Source organism: Sceloporus occidentalis, unplaced genomic scaffold, assembly GCF_023333645.1.
Source record: "Sceloporus occidentalis isolate IW3139 unplaced genomic scaffold, rSceOcc1.0.p SCAF_2, whole genome shotgun sequence".
NCBI lineage: Eukaryota > Metazoa > Chordata > Lepidosauria > Squamata > Phrynosomatidae > Sceloporus > Sceloporus occidentalis.
The window spans coordinates 3,640,034-3,659,293 of record NW_028316982.1 but is presented as its reverse complement, the minus strand read 5'-3'; the positions used below and the strand labels follow the sequence as shown (position 1 = coordinate 3,659,293).

Below are 19,260 nucleotides of genomic sequence, written 5' to 3'. Positions count from 1 at the left end.
CACACACACACACACACATATATATACACCCCACTCTCTTCCATGCCAGCCTCCTCTGAAGATGCCAGCCATAGATACTGGCGAAATGTCAGGAACAAACTCTTCTAGAACATGGGCCACATAGCCTGAAAAACCCACAGAAACTACTCTCATTTGTTTGTCCATAAGTTTACCACTGAGACTCTTCCTTCTTTTTGCAGGGTTCCATCATTGTTCCAGATGTCGCTTCTGTTTTGTATGACCCTGAACAGTGGGAGACACGGCATCAGTTCAGTCCAAATCACTTCCTGGATAAAGACGGGGATTTCTTTTGCAAGGAAGCCTTAAACACAACATATGCCACACTCATAGCCCCGATCTGGAAACAACTTTCCAAAACCAAGAATTATACAAAACAACAGCACACTGAGAAATGCACAATAGGAATGCCAAGCAGAGGTTTACATCTGATCGTTTCCAAGAGCTGCACAAGGAGATGGGCCATAGAGTTGCCCTTTTGTTGTTTTACATTTCCCCTAAAAGAGAACTCACTCAAGGAGGAGGAGAATACAAAGGTCTTGCCCAAAATAAAGAACCCCAAATCCTGTTGCAGGATGCCTCCTATAAAGCAGACCTCTTGATAGTATCTTGCATGTTTATCACAGTTTGCCAGTTGTAGCTGAAAGAAGCTGAGATCCTGCATCAGAGGCATTGCTACAGCTTCTCCTGATCTGGCCCTTGAAACCCTCCTTAAAAGCTAGCCAGCAATCCTGGGAGATGGGGCGAGGCGACATTTGCCAAGACCTCCTTGCTGGACCCATGTTCCTTCCCAGTGTCTTTGCCTGCTGTGGGTTTTGTGGTAAATGATGGGTCACTGCCTTCCCAGACGGTCCCTTTAGCCGTCTGGTGCTGCTGCTGCTGCGGGTGTGAGTCTGAGGTCAGAAAATGAGGTGCCAGCCATCCTGCCAACACTGGGTGCCTCGTTCTGACTTCAGAACAACCCATGCCCACAGAAACACTAAGCAGGATGCTCACAGGGAATATGTGGGAGAAGCCGGCCATTGTCACCCCATTTTGCTCTCGGTTTTCAGGAAACCCCAGAACCACTGTGTGGAGCAGCGTGCGGCATCATGGTACATGGGGGTGAAGTCGGGGCATGCTACAAGGTCCCTTTGCATACATTCATCCTCCTTGATAAGTTGAAGTGTAGATACATGGGCCTCAAGCATCTACACCTCCCCTTCCAACAAGGCAATCAGCTTGCACTTGCCGCAGGTATAGCCTTTCAGATCAACATGGGGACCACCTCAGCCATGGAAACCCACTGGGTGGCCATGGGTAAGTCAAGAGACCTTACCACACGGGGGCTTTTTGAGGGTCAGTTCGCATTGGCCAATGCGTATTCACATTATATAGCATTGGAGTTCCACACCTGTGAGCTCTGAATACGCATTGACCAATGTGATATAACGTGAATACGCTTTGGCCAATGCATATTCACGGCTGGGTTCCAAACTGAAGGCAGCCGGCTCCTCCGTTTTCCGAGTACGCTAAATTAGGGGATTGGCTGGATCCGCACTGATGGCCAGTGCAGAACCCCTGCTGCTTTGGCTGGTGTGTACATCCAATCCGCTGGTTCTCTTGAAGACCACCGGTTACAAATCTCCCATGATGCTGCGCTGGAATTTCCCCCTTCTCCTTCCGGTGGCCCTTTTCCCTTTTAGCACAACCGCTGGGGCTGGGAGCGTTATTTCCACTGAACGAGATAAAGCAGAAACCTTTTGTGTCCGGGGAGGGGGGAGTGTGTGTGTGTGTGTGTGTGTGTGTGTGTGTGCAAGCATATACATGCAGCATTACACTTTCAGCTGTTCCACAATTTGTGTGTGTGTGTGTGTATATATATATATGCGTGTGCGTATATGTATATGTATGTGTATATATATATACACACACACACACACACACACAAAGATGTGTGTGCAAGCATATACATGCAGCATTACACTTTCAGCTGCTCCACAGTTTGTGTGTGTGTGTGTGTGTGTGTGTATATATATATATATATATATATATATGCATGTGTGTATATGTATATATATGTGTGTATATGTATATATATGTGTGTATATATATGTGGCAAAGACACCCCCCCCCCCCCGAAGAAAGATGCCAAGGAATCCCCCTGATAAGTTGGAAACAACTTCAAAGCACTTGGTCTGGAATTTGATGGAACCACAGTACAGGAGCAAAGAGGCCTCTGGCCATGTGCTGAGTGCGAGGGAGGGGTGAACAACCTTTGCCTGATATCTGAGGTGCCTTCATCCATTTCAGCTTCTGGATTGGACCAGCTGTGTAAGAGCCCCAGTGGCTCTGGCCAGCCGGAATCCCTCTTTGGGAACTGAGCTGTCAATGGGAAATGCCCTCAGCAGCAATTCCATTTCAAGCCCAGGTTGCGGCCACACTGCAGAATCAATGCAGCCTGACACCGCTTTAACTGCCACAGCTCCATCCTATGGAAATGCTGGGATGCTCAGTTTGCTGTGGCACCAAAGCCGTCTCACAAAAACTACGAATCTCAGGCTTTCTGTAGCGCTGAGCCACAGCGCTTGAAGCAGCGTCAAACTGCATTCGTTTCCACAGTGTAGATACAGCCCACGTTTCCAGTGTGGGTTTAACTTTGGGCGCAACTGCACTGTAGAAATAATGCAGCTTGACACTGGTTTAGGTGCCGTGGCTCCAGCTGATAGAAATCCTGGGATGTGCAGTAGTTTGCTGTGGCTCTCTGAGAGAGAAGGATGAAATATCATACAAAACTGCAAATCCCAGGAGTCCATAGGATGGAGGCTCAGCTGGTATGAAACTGATCTAATAATGGGATGTTGGGTGGTGTAGACACAGAACTAAGGAGTGCTCTGCTTGAAAGTCTGGAGGAAGGATGCTTTTGCTAATTCCGCAAATCCCAATAAATGGCACGGACACTACGTCTCCCATCTTGTGACCCTAATGGCCACAGAGAAAGAGAGTTTCCCTTCTTCTCTGCCTCGGATCAGTCCTTCCTATCCAATAGCCTGACCCAGGAGAAAAGCAGGCTAGAAATACAGTCAACACATCAACATAAAAATAAGTTGGTTTATTTTGGAGAATCCGTGGAGAAGGAGGGACCACTGCAACTGGACTTGAGCATCTTGAATGTGGATTTTGGAACCAAACCCAGTGGATACCAAGGGCCCACTGTACAATGCTGGAACAGATTTTATCAATTCAATAAAACAGATGTTACGGTCTTATGCTATCAGAACAGATATCAACATCGTGGTCATAGTGGCCTTATGCAATTGGAAAGCTCCTGCTGCCAACTTCTTTCTTTCAGTTAGTCTCAAAGGTGCTGCGAGACACTGATTTTACAGACTAACAAGGCTCTATATCTCTGAGTCAACCATGACAGCTCAGCAGAACTCACAATGGATCATATGAACTCACAATGGGAGGTCAGTTACATGGCTGCAAAGGTTCCAGAATGCATCCACTTGGGCATTGGGCTCTGAGATCTCAACATGGCTGCATCCAGTCTGTTTGCTCTCCTGGTTCTGGCCTTTTTGGTCTTCCGCCTGAGAGGTGAAGAAGACCCCACTGTGGACGGAGAATGTTTTTGCCAACAGAGCCACCATGGGTCCTTTGGCTCTTGTGGTGGATGTGGATTTGGGTGTTCCTGGGTGACTAACCCATTGAGGAGCCTGTGGATGTGGGTGACTAACCCATTGGAGAGCCTGTGGATGTGGCTGGCTAACCCATTGGGGAGCCTGTGGATGTGGCTGGGAAAGCAACCGGCAAATTTCTGGCTTGCCATCACCATCTATGCCATACTTCTCCCACAGTTTGTGGCCTTACATCGGCTGCGCAGAAAGATAATCTCCCGCATCTGTAAAAGAGAGGAATGTGGCATTCAGACAGAGGTGAGCATTGTCCACTGTCTTCAATATTCATCTGGATAGCTTCTTGATACAGAGCAGAGCCAGAGCAGAGTGTATTTTCACTCTCATGGGCATCACAGCTTCGGCTGTACTTACAGAGGTCCAAAACACACTGTGGAAATAATCCAGTTTGAGACTGCTTTAAATGCCTGGGCTCAGCGCTAGGGAGTCCTGGGGACTGTAGTTTGTTGTGGCACCAGACTATAAAGAGAAGGCTCAATGTCTCACAAAAAAAACACTTCCCAGAATTCCCTAGCATTGAGCCAGAGCAGTTAAAGTGGTCTCAAACAGGATTATTTCTGCAGTGTGGTTTTGGACTGGAGTCGGGGAAAGCAAGGGCTAGGTGCCCTCGAGCGTTGCAATGGGGCCTGGGCTTGGAAGGTCAAAGCATAGGGGCTTTTGGATCCACAGGGGTGATGGGTGATGCACCCTTTTCCTTCTGGCTTCGTCTCACATTCGCTGAGTGCAGATGGCTGGGATTCTCCATAGCAGTCTTCGTCCCATAACTTCACACAGGGCTAGATATGGAGCAGAGGAGGTAAGGACCCCTATTTGCTCTCCTTTCTTTCTCTGGCTGTGTCTACACTGCAGAATTAATGCCTTTTGACAGTGCTGCTTTGACTGACATTGTTCAATGCTATGGCATTCTGGGAACTGCAGTTTTGTGAGACATTCAGCCTTTTTGGTCAGAGAGCCCTGGTGCCAAAATAAACTACAATTCCATAGCCATGAGCCATGGCGGTTAAAGTGGTGTTGAACTAGATTATTCATGCAGTATGGATGCAGCCTACGTCTGCCTCAAATGGACTGCAATTAGAGAATCCCAGCCTATTTCAGTATACAGTGTGCATGAGATGATAATATGTACCTATCCCTGGTGGGGCAGAGAAAGCAGCAGGTCCAGTGGGTCCTAGCATGTCCACCGCATCATTCGCAACAGGTCCCAGCGTTTCCATGGCTTCACTTGCAAGTCCTAACATGTCTGCAGCTGCTTCAGTCCCAGGTCACTCTCAGCAGGTCCAAGCATATTGTCCACTGCTTCAATTGCAAGTCCCAGGGCCTTGTTCCCACTACGTTTAAATCGGGATCGGGGCCTGGGTTAAAGGTTCCCACTGAATCCGATTTTAGAAATCGATTCAGAAAGGGGAACCAAGCAGTTTGCCCATTTTTGCCCATTTAACCAGCATCAAAAAGATCCTGGGTTTTTGCAGTGTTTTTTGGGCTGGATCGAAATAAACCGATTCATCCTAAGTGGGAACCAGGCGAGTTCGAATCAGATTTGAATCCGCCCTGGTTCCTGCCAGCAGCCTGGCCCATGGCCTCTCCTGGCCCCCAAATCATAGGTCCAGCCTCCTTACTGGCTTCTTTGGCCACTGACTGGCTTCCCTGCACCTGCCCTGCTGCTGTTGCCACCCTCCCTCTGCCCAGGAGGCAGCTCCAGTCTCGGGGAAAATTCCTTTTCAGCTTCCTTCCTTCCTTCCTTCCTTCCTTCCTTCCTTCCTTCCATCAATCCATCTGCAGCAGAGAATGGGAGGATGATGAAGAACCTGCTCCCTGTTGATGAGTCCAGCAGCAGCAGGCCAAGGAGGCAAAACCAGCAGCAGAGAGTCCAAAAAGGCTGGCGAAAGACAGTCCTACTATTGTTATTGTATAATAAAAATGGTTGTGTTAAATAGTAATTTCTGTGTTCATGCACTAGAACATGGCCACAGAGCCCCCCGAAAAACCCACAAAAACTATGGATGCCATCGGCCATGAAAGCCTTCGACTTCTCATTTGTTTTACATTTACATTTGTTGTCTGTGGAAACTTGTTATCTCCTTTAAACTACTTGTTTCATGCAGCCTGGGATTTTCCTTCTTTAACAGGAGTGTTTTTCACACAAACTGGTCTTTTGTTACTATGAGTTTTCACATGATGTACACAGTCCATTTGGGCGTTTTAAAATTACTCTAACACCCATTTCTCATTTTTCTTCTAAACACTCCAGGCTTTTGATCTTTTTTTCTACCCAGACTCCTGGGATTTATCTTCTGTTTGCTCTCTTTTCTTTTCTTTTTAAAGCAAACGGACATAAACACTTTCAAATTTCTCATCACAAATTTCTGCTTCTAGGCAAATTCTGTTTCAAAGGCACTGGGCATCGCATTTAAAACATATGAGCTATTCAGTAGATTACCAGAAGGGGCCTTGTTTTACAACTAACATTCTCCTGATATTTTACTTCTCAGTCTCTGGTTTTTCCTATTTATTTATTTATTTATTTATTTATTTATTTTAACTGCTGCCTCTTCTCGATTGGTCTGTACTTGCATGTGTTGTTCATTATTATTATTATTATTATTAACCTTTATTTATGAAGCGCTGTAAATTTACACAGCGCTGTACATGCAATCTTTTTAGTTAGATGGTTCCCTGCCCTCGGGCTTACAATCTAAAAAGACATGACACAGAAAGAGAAGGGAGTGGTGGAGGGAAAGGGTAAGAGGTCCAGCAGTTCCTCTCTACCTCCAAGGCCTGGACCAAGGCAGATGGACTGGAGGGAGGGCTTGGCTTCATAATGGATGGTTAATCTTCTTCCAGGGAAAATACATACTCTCAAGTAGGATAATGCATATACAGTATATATAGTTCAGCAGTCAGTATATATACCATTAGCTGCTGTATGTCGGACTAGGATTATGGTAGGATTATGGGCTGCAGCAACTCCCTCAAGCATGTCCACAAACTGCTCTGGTGCCTTTTCGTAGGAGAGGCCGTGGGTTTTCCAGTTCAGGAGATCAGGTGTATTAAATGGCACATAAGAGTAGTTATTGACGGGTGTGTATCTCAGTTGGGTAGGGTCTGTCTGTCTTTGAGCAGGGACCCTGACTGCAATGGTTCAGACAGGCAAAATTTCTTTTTCCTCTGATTCACCTGCTGTCAGTGCCTTTTGTATTAATCGGAGTGACCTCCGGTGATGCAAATCTGGAGCAAGGCTATGGGGGGAGCAAGGGTTAATCGGAGCGTAGAGCATTATGGGAAGGGTGGGGCCATGCAAATTTGGGACCAATGGGAAGGGAGGAGAACTCGGAAGTGGCACTGCGGACCAAAGGGTCCCCCTGGGAGGGTTTCCCTCGGGGACTGTGGAAGGGGCCATGGCCAGAGAGCACTGCCGGGGCTGGAGGGTGGGTAGTGGGTCCATCTGGGTGGAGGCTTCAGGTCAGGCTCAGGTCTCGCTGTAGCCTGAAAGAGCATTGGAAGGAGAGGCTCCTGAGGCGGAGGCAGCTTTTTAGCATCGCTTCTCGGCCTTTTGGCTAAGATCAAGTGTAGTATCTGTTCTTATCAGTTTAATATCTGATATGTCCTCTATTTGAGGACTATATATTAAATGGATTTTTGGAGTTGGGAGATGGAATAGGAGCTTGCTCCATCCACTCCATGCATTGACCTGGTATTGCAGTGCCTCCAGGAATGGTGCACCTCCCCTTTGGGGGGGAATATCCAATGGTTAAAAAACAGATTGAATTATTAAAGCTTCTTAGGATCAGAAATGAACCCTTGGCTGGGAGTCTTCTCCAAGGAAAAGGGGTTGAGGTCTCAGCCAAGGAATGGGGGCAGCCTCCCTTCCCAGACAGAGAAGGCTTTCAAAAGGAAACCGCCCCAGTCAAAGTATGGAGGGATTCTTCTTTTCCAGGCCAAGAGTCATAGGCTCCTAGGAAGAGACACCAAAGGTCATCCAGTCTAACCTTCTCCCAGCCAGGAAGGGACATAGCACTCCAAGGCATGGAGGGCATGCTTCCATCCCACCCACCGCAAGGAGTAGCACCACTGGTTTAAAACAGATTGAGTTAATAAAGGGGTCTTGGAGGTTCCTCTCTGGAGCAGAAGCTTTTCAGGAGAGCCAGAGTTCTTCGACTGGGAGTCTTCCCCAAGGAAAGGGGGCTGAGGAAGGGGAGGCCTGGCTTGTAAAGGGAACTGACCCCAGTCAAAGCATGGAGGGACTCTCCTCTCCCAGGCAAAGAGTCATAGGCTCCTAGGAAGAGAGCCCAAGGGTCATCCAATCCAACCTCCTCCCAGCCAGGAAGGCACACAGCACTCCAAGGCATGGAGGGCATGCCGAAGGGGCACCTGGCTGCCCCTGGGAAGGCCTCCATCCCACCCACCACAAGGGGCAGCACCACTGCCAGAGAGCCCTTCCCAGACATTCATGGGGGGCTTGGGGGCTCCTATGTAGAAGCAGAAACCTCTGGGGCACTTTTTAGGACAGCTGCATTGTATCCCAGGGATTCTGCCCCAAGCCAGTGGGGCTGCCCCTGGGAAGACCCCCGTCCCAACCTCCAGGAAAGGAAAAGGGGCAGTTGCTCCTCTTCAGACAGTCCTTTCCAGAAGGAGAAGCTTCTCAGGGGGCAGAAGGGGAAACTGCCCTGCTCAATATGTAGGGAGATCTTTGTGGCACTTTTGAGACTGGCTGAAAGAAAGAAGTTGGCAGTATGAGCTTTCCTAGGCTTAAGTCTACTTCCTCAGATGCATTAGACTGCAGTCTAGGAAATTCATCTGCATCTGAGGAAGTAGACTTAAGTCTTGGAAAGCTCATGCTGCCAACCTCTTTCTTTCCGCAAGTCTCAAAGGTGCTGCAAGAGCTCTCTACATACTGATTCTGCAGGCTGACATGGCTATATCTTTTGATTCTGCCCCACTCAAAGCATGGCAACTCTTACAAGACGACTGTGCTCTTACAGGCAAAGAATCATGGACTCCTAGAGTTGGAAGATACCCCCAAAGGTCATCCAGTCCAACCCCTCCCACAGATGTCCTTCTTGATGCATCAAAGGGGCTAAAGAGAACCCTTCCAGAGACTGTCCTCCAACTAGATCCCATGCCCTCGGCAGGGACGTAGCTAGGATTTTAGGAAGGGGGGGGTCCAGACTAAGTGCCACCATTATAATGGGGCTTGGGTATGGCAGCGCAGCAGCACGCACCATTCATTTTTCTAATGGAAGGGGGGGTCCGGACCCCAAGAACCCCCCCCTTGGCTACGTCCCTGCCCTCGGTGCAAAGAACCACAGAACCCATGTGCCCTTGCTAAGGCAGCTGCAGGAGGGATGCCTGGCTGCCCCTGGGAAGACCCACATCCCACCCCACAGGTGAGGAAAAAGGGCAGCACACAACCCTCCTCCAGAAGGAGAAGCTTCTTCCAGGACTCAATGGGAAATAGTGCTCCTCCATCAAACTCTCTGTCCTCCTAGAAAAGCTCTCACAAGGGAGAAAACTATCCTCTTCCAGGCAAAGAAGCGCAAAAATAATGGCTAAGATAACACCTAAATAGATGTACAATAACACCCAAAACCTTTATGGGGCCAGCCTAAATGCACAAAATACGTGGGGCAAGCTCTCAAAGGTTCACCACTTCTTCATCAGGCAAAAGTGTTAAAAATCATGTGGGGGGGGGGGCATAATTCTTTTTTTGTATGCTTTTAAATATCTTGTCCCGATGAAGAAACCAGTGGAGCTTCAAGAACTTGCCGTCGAGTGGGATGTTGTTGGGTGCAGAATCAGGTGCATGAGGCCCTGCGGTTGTACTTTGACCATTTGTGGTTTAAGCTGTGCATTTACTACTCAAGTACTACAAGGACCATAGGTTTCCAATGATCTGAGCATGTTTCCAGGGGAAACTGACCCTGGATAAATCTCGTTCTCCCAGAGGAGAGGAGAGGTGAGTAAAACATGAAGAACTAATTCTGCAGACAGATGAAACCACTTCTAAGGATGCCTGAACTGATTCGCTTTGCCTCCTCTGTTTGTGGGGCGGGTTTTCCTTTTTTCTTTGGCAGATAAGACATTACTGGAAGAGATTCATTCTCCATATGAGACTTTGCTGCTAAGAATGTTTTTGACATCTCTCATCTATTTATTGTTCCACATCTATCACAAGGAGTTCAAGTAAGTGGCTTTCTTGCCTATGCGTTGGCCCTAACAATGCCTGTTGTTGCTGTTGTTGTTGTTGTGTACCTTCAAGTCGATTCCAACTTACGGTGACCCCAAGGCGAACCTATCCTGAGGTTTTCTTGGCTAATTTATTCAGAGGGGGTTTGCTCTTGCCGTCCTTTCAAGCTGAGAGATTGTGACTTGCCAAAGGTCACCCAATGGGTTTCCATGGCCAAGCCAGGATTTGAAAACTGGCCTTCAGAGTCATAGCCCAACATCTCATTCACACTACACAATAAACTGTTTTTCAAACCAGTGTAAACTGGTTTAAAGGGCCCTTGTTTGCACTTTTACCGAATTTCTAGCGCGGTTTGCAGGGGCGGGGAGCAGTGCTAAACCCATTTAAATCGGTGCTTCTGAATCCAAGGCATTCCCAGCATCCTTTTCAATGAGTGGATTCAGTGCAAGTGTGAACGCGTTGTCGATTGGATTCAGTTCCCTGTGGCGCGATCATCCTTGTGATGCAACTCCATTTTGAATCGATCCTATTGAGGAATGTGAACGCGAAGTGGATTAATGGGATGAATTTTAGTCAATGTAATTAATAAGAATAAATAGACAGTTAAGAGAGCAATTCAGAAGCAGAAACTGTTTGCAGAGGTCAGGCACATATGTGGGGTATAGGTCCAAAACACACTGTAGAAATAATACCGTTTGAGAACGCTTTAACTGCCCTGGCTAAGTGCTAGGGAATCCTGGGAATTGTAGTTTATTGTGGCAACCAGAGCTCTATCTGATAGAGAAGGCTAAACGTCTCATAAACCTACAATTCCCAGAATTCCCTAGCATTGAGCCAGGGCAGTTAAAGCGGTCTCAAACTGGATAATTTATCCAATGTGTTTTGGACCTTAGAAGAGGCCTTTGTGGACATGGGAGAAAGAAGGTAGGAGGCCTCTTTCAGGACAGTTTTGTGCAGTTTTGTGTGTTTGCATTTTTTAAAATGCATATTTAATATTTCTTGATTAATCGGCACAGCATTGTAATCGATCAAAAATAATTTCAAATCTGTTAATTTAAACAATTAGACATTTCTACTTCATAGCAACAAGTTCAGTATGAGTTCGTCCAAATGTGTGAACCCCTACTACTCATTGTAGCAACTGCTGTTGTGTTTTCCTGTTTCAACTCCAGCGATACAAGCCCTCGCCTTTTCAAGTGCTTCTCCAAACTGATGGTTCAGGACATCACTCCCCATGCCTGCCGCGTAAAAGGTAGACTCCTACTTTTGTGTTGCCTTCTCCTGCTTTCTCAGTTACTTACACAGACGTTTGATTTAAAACAACATCAGCTGAACACTCCAGATGTTTTCTACTACTTATTTCGACAGGCATTTTGTTCAGCGACCGGCAGCAAACTGTCTATGCCATCAATTACATTGACAAGTGTTGGGAGATATACAGGGATTTTTGTAAACCAAATCCTTTAGATCCTCATGAACCTACCATGAAGATGAGGCATTTCCTCTGGTTGCTGAAAGTAAGTATCCTCTTTGTAGGTACAATACTTGCATTGTCCCTTGGATAAGTCAACCCAGGTTTTGGGGGCCAATTTTAAACTAAAATTTCTAGACTTATACATGAGAAGGAATTTGCAGCCTGTCCTTCTTTAAAGGGGCTAGGCGACAAGTGCCCCATCTGTCCTAACAAAGGGACCACATCTGCTCCTTTCTTTTTATGCCCGGGGTGAAGTTCAGAGATGGAAAGAGAACTGTGGTTAACACTTTCTTTCAATTTCTAGGATTTAAGGCTCATAAGCAAACAACTCACGCCGGCCAAAGTTGTGGCTATACTGGCAAAAGACAGCCCCTGTGTCTGCAATGGAGAGGACACTAATTTGGAGCATGAGGTGCGTATTTAGGAATGGAGTAGAGGATGTGCATTTGTACTGTACAACTGTAATGGAAAGAGCCAGCCTTCTCGGTTGGATGTGGGAGTTTGCGTTTGCCTTCACCAGGAGGAAATGTTAACTGAACACAGAAAACAGCCTTCAGCTAAACTAGACCATCATCCATCCAGATTGGTATTGTTAACTCTAACTGGCAGCATTCGCTGTCTTTAGTTTGAGGCAGGATTCTTCCCCAAAGAATGGAAAGGAACTAATGTGACAAGTTGTGAAAAGGTTTCAGGTGCTGTACTAGCTTTGCTCACCTGTCAGGAAGTGTTGTTGTCCAGACCTAGCCCAAGACATTTTACTGCCTGAGATAGAGCAGAAAAGGGCATCCCTCTCATCCTAACATTAAAGGCCATATTACTAGCCACCCCTTGATTTTAGGATGAGGCAAGATGAAAACAAGGGGTGTAACACTAGCCAGAGAGTCCGTGTGGTTTAGTGGTTTGAATATTGGACTATGACTCTGGAGACTAGGGTTTGAATCCCCAATCGTCCATGGAAACCCACTGGGTGAAGCTGGGGAAGCTACACTCTCTCAGCCTCACAGGAAGGCAAAGGCAAAGGCAAGCCCCTCTGAACAAACCTTGCCAAGAAAAACCTGATAGATTTGCCTTAGGTTTACCATAATTTGGAAATGACTTGAAGGCACACAACAAGAACAAATGCTAGCCAAACCAAGTTACTTAATACCCAAGGCAGAGCATCCCGCAAGCTCATTTTCTCCTTCATGGCACTGAAAGTGCTGAAGTAGAACATTAAATAACTAACCATATGGCATCCCAAATCTGCTGCCCTCTTATTGTGTCTAACGTCAGGCTGAGCCCCGCTGTTTGTCCAGGCATTGGACTCTAAACAGAGCAACAGAGGCGTTTCCAGTTCTCTTCCACTTTGGTCAGAAACCCTCTGACTCCTGATGTGGTTCTTCAGATCTGAGTCCTTGGCTGGGCTTCTGCCTCCCTTCTGATAGCCGCTTACAGCTTCATACAGACACTCTGCACCCCAAAACTCCTTTTGGAGACCAATGATGATTTTTGTTCTTTGCTTTTGCTTCAGCTGGTATTCCTTGAGTTTTTTGAGGCTCTGCTGGACTGCGCTCTGCTTTTCGTCACAGATGAGATGCTGAAGCAGCAAGCAGAGGAGGCCAGCCAGTCTGGCAGTTCCTACAGAACAGAGGACTATGCGGATGGGTCCAGGCTTTCTCCTCTGCCCCAGGAGTTGTCTTCTCGCCAGGTCAGATCAACTACAGACTCTGTTGCTTTATGTGGGAAACGAGTGAAATGCTGGCTGTCCAGATCCAATTTGGCACTTTTTAAATTGCAAGTCAGTAAGGCAGATGAAGAAAATGTAGCCCATGGAGCAAAAGGGGACCCCAGCCCTGAAACCTTAATTTTCTCTTCTTGGCTGGTATTTTTCTTATCATTTCTTGTTTTTTGAGCCTGCACATGCTGGGCCATTTGTAGCTGTATGTGAGCAGTCAGCCTGCACACGGATGGGTTCAAAATGTGATGGAGATGTGCACACACAACCACACATCTCACTCCCATGTCCCTGGGCCTTGCATGCCTCTAAGTTGGCTCTACTAGATAGGCCAGTTAGAGTCAAAGGTGCAAGGCTTTCCTGCCATGCATATCTTTATTTTCTTTATTAAAACACTTCTATCTTGCACAGTCTCCTGGCATCTTGGAGCAATACAGTACAGTATCCAAGATAATGCATAGCCCCTGAAAACATGAAGGGTCCCTACTCTTCACCACTATACTTAATGCCTATGTCTGCCTATTTTAAATGGTTAGTCTGCTCAGACAAGCAGCGGTGAAGCAAGCAATGAAATGACAGATGGCACCGGTCGCTGTCTCAAGTCTTCTGCCATCAAGATTGTGCATTTTGTTGACGCCAGTAAGACAAAGAAGTCTGAGGTTAGTGGAATAGTTTATTTCTTTATATATTTACATTTAAATAATTTTTATTGGTTTCAAATCAATAAACAGTATAATACAAATACATTTTCAGAGGTATAAATTTAACACAAAAAAGACAAGTAATTCGTTCTGTAAATCTTCTATACTTCGTTAGTACAATTAGTACATATACTAATATATTTTATATATTTATTAGTTACATGTGATGAACTGGACACAATTCTGATTTAGAGCTGAGCTGGAGGTTTAGTTATTTACTGTCCTTGATATCCCATCATTCTTCTAAAATGAGCTGAAGGCAACATACCCTGTTCTCCTCCCTACTTTATCCTAACGACAACCATATGAGGTAGATCAGGCTGAGAGAGAGCGATTGGCTCAAAGTCATCCATGGGTTTAACGACTCAGAAGGCACTTCATTCTGGAGCTCCCAAAGCCCAGTCCTGCCCTCCCAACTGCTACTCCAGGCTGGTAGAATAATGGACAAAGTGTACATATTCAGATCAACTACCAGCCATAAATGTATTATTTTAAAAACAATTTCATAACTGCTTACTAAACATAATAGTATAGTACATTGGGAAGTTTGTTCTTCATACTGTTTCCTTCTTATTTAGTTGTGATCCATGTTTTCTCTTAAGTTAAAAAAGACACATTTTCTTACCTATCCCTGATTTGTGTGATTGGCTGTTCCTCTTTTGCACAGAAGGGGAAAACCAAAGGGTGCAAAAAGGAAGAGAAAGCTGCTCAACGTGGTTCAAAAGCTTCTGGCAAAGAAAGAGGCCCCTCTCCTCCATGTAAGTCCTATGACTTTGGATCATGCAACCCATGCCTTCTGGTCTTCAAGATCTTGTCTGGCTCTTAGAAAAAATGTACTTAATGGTCTGTGCAACCTTACTATAGCAAAAGACATGTTTTCACACATGTGGCAATAGCAGCAGCAATTGTCTGGACAGTGCTGAGGACAAAGAGGGCTGGTGTACCCTTCCTTACTCCAGTGCTGTAGGCTTCATGGTAGTTGCAGTGTATCATGTGTTCAGCACTAACTATCATTCCAAATGCATCTGAGGAAGTAGATTTAAGTCTATGAAAGCTCATGCTGCCAACTTCTTCCTTTTGGTTAGTCTCAAAAGTGCTACAAGATGTCGCCACATATTGTCAGTCCAACATTCAGCCATAAGTAAGATGGAAGTTACCCTTTGGCATTATCTCCCCCTTTTAGCACCCGCAATGCTGAATGTCACCTTCACTGCTGCTGCAGAAGACAAAGTTGAAGAAGAAACTCACACTCTGGCTTCCTCAGACATGGAGCAGGATATGCTTCTTAGCACTCCAATGAAGGAATTAGCAGGTGAGAGGATTATTTGGTCTTTTAAGACAATAGGCTAAATGAACATGGATGGTCTTTTTACCATGACTGTAAAGCACAGGTGGTTAAGGTGTGGACTGAATATGCTCCTTGGGACCCCAAAGTACAGCTCCCCAGAAGCCTGTTACGCCTACTTTTAGCCAATTTTTCACTTGAAAACTACCTCAAAGCTCCCCAAACCAGACAAAAATGTGGTAGTGGTTTGAGCATTGGACTAGGAATTTTGGAGCCCAGCTCAGCCATCGAATTCCACCAGATAACCCTTGGCCAGTCATAGAATCATAGTGTTGGAAGGGACCTCAGATCCAGCCTCCTGCCATGCAGGAATATACAATCAAAACACCCCTCTTAGTCTAAGAGGAAGGCACTGACAAGCCCCTTAATTAATGTTGCCAAGAAAACCATATAATAGGTTTGCCATAAGTGAGAGTCTACAATGCACATAACAATGACAGCTGAAATTCAGTATGGGAGTTGCGCCTACATCAATAGATTTGTGTCTGCGGGAAATAAAGTTGAGTAGTTTTGTCACATCTGCATTCAGTGAGGGTTATTATGTAAGGGAGGCAGCACAATGACAATTGCATATCGATAGAGCCCAGCCTACATCAGGACACCAGCGAGGGAGTGCAGGTGCATATCAGTTCACTAGGAGGATTTGTAGTGTCTCTGCTATGTTGCTAAATGTATGTGAAGTTACACAACACAGACCACAATATTCAATCACAACCAACATACTTTAGAGGTAGCATCTGTATTCAGAACCTGAGTACACAGACAAGGGAACATTTAATTTCCCTAACACTTAAACTCCCTTCTTTTGATTAACTTTGTTAAGGACAACTTTTTGAATTGGAAAAGCAGCTTGGAAACTCAAAAATCAATGCTGAAAAGCCTCCAAATTAGAGGAGACTGTACAAAAAGTTGCTCTCCACAGATAGAAGGTGATGAGAATGAATAAGGAGGAAGGCTGGTGATACTACACACACACTCCCTCTTCCTTATATATTTGAGGTATTCTTGATTTTAAAGCGCCTGAATATTCTCAGCTTGTGGAACCCAATGCTGTGAATTCCACTAGACACCATTTGAGGGCAGTAAAACAACATGAAATAAAAACATGAACATTTCCAGAACTGGAAACATAGACACATGACCTTGGTCCTGTTGGATGGGATATTTTGGGAGTTGTAGCCCCCAAAAGCAGCTCTTCTAAGTTCTGGACCCAACACACAATTCAAGTGACCTCAATGCCAAATCATTTGAAATTTGCAGTGAATTGTGAGCCTGGGACTGTAGATTAATAGTGCTAGATTTGTCCATCTAGTGCAATTTTGTTTGTTCCAATTGACAGCAGCTCAATGTATCTCTGGTAGAAATCATCCTGTTAGAACTGGAGGCAACAGAGAATGGATGTGGGACCTTTGACATGCCAAGCAGTGCGGTTTGCCACTGAACTGTGACGCTTTCCTTAGAAACAAAACTCCAGTAACTATGTGTTCTGTCCAGATAAGCTCCAGAATGCCAAAAATGAACAGAAGGAGAAGCACTCTTTGTGGATGAGTCAGATATACATTTTCTTCGTCAACAAATTCTTTGCTGGCTACAAGCACTTGCAAGTTGTGAAGGGAACCATTTTAGACAACAGGCTCTGGGACACAGAACTATGCGTTCTGAGGAAAATCCAAGAGGAGGAGGAAGCAGCAAAGTGAGCCTTTAGCCTTTTTTGCTTAGTGGAGGCTGGTTTTTATTTATGCCAAGCGTGGCAGCAGCCAAAGAGGAGTGAGGAGTGTCACACAATTGGCTTTTTCCCCAGAGGGCATTGTTTGTTTCTGGTAGAGATATATCAATGCAATCTGGGTCTTTGTGGGTCTTTTGTACAATAGAAAATAAAAGGTTGGGATCCTCTTCATGACTTACAGTGGTTTAATTTGGTGTCTGTGGCCCGTTACAGACGGGCGTAATAGTACGGACTGGATCTGTACTAGGGTTAGAAAGGGGTGTCACTTCTTGACACCCTTAACCCTAGTACGGACCCATTCCTTACAAAATGGTGGTGCCCGTTCCACACGGGGGCCACCATTACAACATCACGAATGCGCCGCCTCCAAATGAGGCGGTGCGGACGTGATGTTGCACCACGCGAGGGCGCATAGAGCGCCCTTTCCGCGGCGCAAGAAGGAGCTCCGAAATGAAGGTCCTTCTGTGGTTTGCGTCACTGGCGCAGCCTTTAGATGGCTGCACCAGCGACACAGAGGAGAAAGGGGCCAAGTGGCCCCTTTCTCCTCCTCCCCGCCGTCACCGGATGTCCTTGGGGCTTGAAGCCCCAAGAACATCCCTTTCCAGGCCGCGGGGAAGCAGCCTTTTGCCGTTTCCTCACAGCCTGGAAAGCAGTGGATCGGGGCCTCAGAGGCTGCTGTTCTGGCAGCTGAGGCCCCGATACAGTGGGGGAAGGGGTGGGAACAGGCTGCCCCAAACAGGCGGTCTGTAACCCGCCCCTGTCTCTGTGTGTTATGACTTCAGAAGTACTTCTTTAAATGCTGTGAAATGAGATAATCCAATATCTCCTTATGCGATGATTCCTGTCCTCATCCCCATTCTGTCCAACAGCAGCTGCATGGCTCCTGGCACCATTCCATCTCCAACATACAGGGCCACTACTTGGTTCTGTGGCTCCTTCCTCCTGAATCTCCTGCTCAGTTCCATCATTTACTCTGCAGCATTCCAGCCAGCATTCATAGAATCATAGACTTGGAAGACCAGTCCAAGCCCCTGCCATGCAGGAATACACAATCAAAGCACCCACGACGGATGGCCATCCAGCCTGTTTAAAGACCTCCAAAGAAGGAGACTCCACTGCTATCCGAAGGAGTGTGTTCCACTGTCAAACAGCTCTTACTGTCAGGAAATTCCTCCTAATGTTGAGGTGGAGTCTCTTTTCCTGTATCTTGGATCCATAGTTCCGGGTCTTGCTCCATCCTCAATATGACACTGCTTCAAATACTTATACAGGGCTATCATTTCCCTTCTTAACCTTCTCTTCTCCAGGCTAAACATACCCAGCTCCTTCAGTCTCTCCTCATAAGGCATGGTTTCCAGACCCTTCACCATTTTGGTCATCCTCCTCTGGACACACTCCATTACCTCCATCGTCTTTGTCATACTCCTTCTGGCACTTTCTCCATTGGGCTTTCTCCATAATGTCTGCATTAAAAAAAATCTTTACCAGTATTAAATAGGACCTGGTTATGCAAAGTCAGAGTATGACAGCATTCGCGTATAAAACAAAACCAGGGATGGGGAACGTGTGGCCTTGCAGATGTTGTTAGACTATCTCTCACCACATTCCCTCCTCTTAAATTTTTTAGGATTGAGTTGCATCTATAACCTGACATAGTGGTGTTCAGGTTGGTGCAAGTACCTTTCCAGCCATCCTTAAGCAGCATACCAGTTTATCAGTGTAACTTGAGTTGGCCTTCGGTCTGGTCAAAACTAACACCTCCTTCTCATATTCCTTTTGTGGCATGTGAGATGCTGAATTGCAGCGAGGATCATGTTAGAAGCTCCGTGGGAGGCCCTCCAGCAAGAGTGGAAAAAGCTTGGTCTTTGCATAAACCGATACAGCCAGCCGTTCTAGGGCTTCTGGGAGTCAAGGTCCAAAATATCTTTAAGGCCAAAGGTTCCTACTCTAGAGTCGTCTGGTGTGACAGAGCTAGCATAGGAAGGTTCTCCTTCTCCATGCCCCTGGACTTCTTTTGGTCTCTTTGCAATATGGCAAGGAATGTGCAGGATTAGGTCTCAGCCATGAACATGACCCAAGAGGCGCCATACTTAAGAGTCTTTCATGCTTGTGTTGGGGTATGCTTTTATGGCTTTAGAGCATTGGTTCTCAAAGCTTGGTGTTTTAGGTGTTTGGACATCAACTCCCAGTTCCTCACTGTTGGTTATACTGTCTGGGGCTTCTGGGAGCTGAAGTTCAAACTGGTCATCAGCATTTATATGCAGCTGGTGAGGCACAGAAGTGAGTATGACAAATGTTACAATTTGTTGCACAATAACTATATGCAAGGCTCAAAACAGACAAAGAGGAGAGCTATGTACAGTTCTCTCATGTTTGGCCCTAAGACTCCAAGAGCAAAAAATTTGCATCAGTTTCTATGCGGAG

The 19,260-nt window shown here is 46.1% G+C and overlaps 1 protein-coding gene and 1 non-coding gene across 2 annotated transcripts; both read left to right on the top strand.

Moving 5' to 3' along the window:
* Window positions 1-7,226: 7,226 nt before the first annotated feature.
* LOC149317883 (U2 spliceosomal RNA) lies at window positions 7,227-7,417 on the top strand. Its single transcript, XR_016280300.1, has one exon. It is a non-coding gene; the product is annotated as a U2 spliceosomal RNA (small nuclear RNA).
* Window positions 7,418-9,788: 2,371 nt separating this feature from the next.
* Window positions 9,789-16,989, top strand: LOC149317882 (radial spoke head 10 homolog B-like). The gene is made up of 9 exons (XM_089507453.1): window positions 9,789-9,872; window positions 11,049-11,128; window positions 11,245-11,393; window positions 11,655-11,762; window positions 12,861-13,037; window positions 13,601-13,723; window positions 14,433-14,523; window positions 14,949-15,077; window positions 16,605-16,989. Exons 1-9 carry the CDS (start codon window positions 9,817-9,819, stop codon window positions 16,805-16,807), a joined length of 1,116 nt encoding a protein of 371 aa, XP_089363579.1. The 5' UTR covers window positions 9,789-9,816; the 3' UTR covers window positions 16,808-16,989.
* The last annotated feature ends 2,271 nt before the right edge of the window (window positions 16,990-19,260 follow it).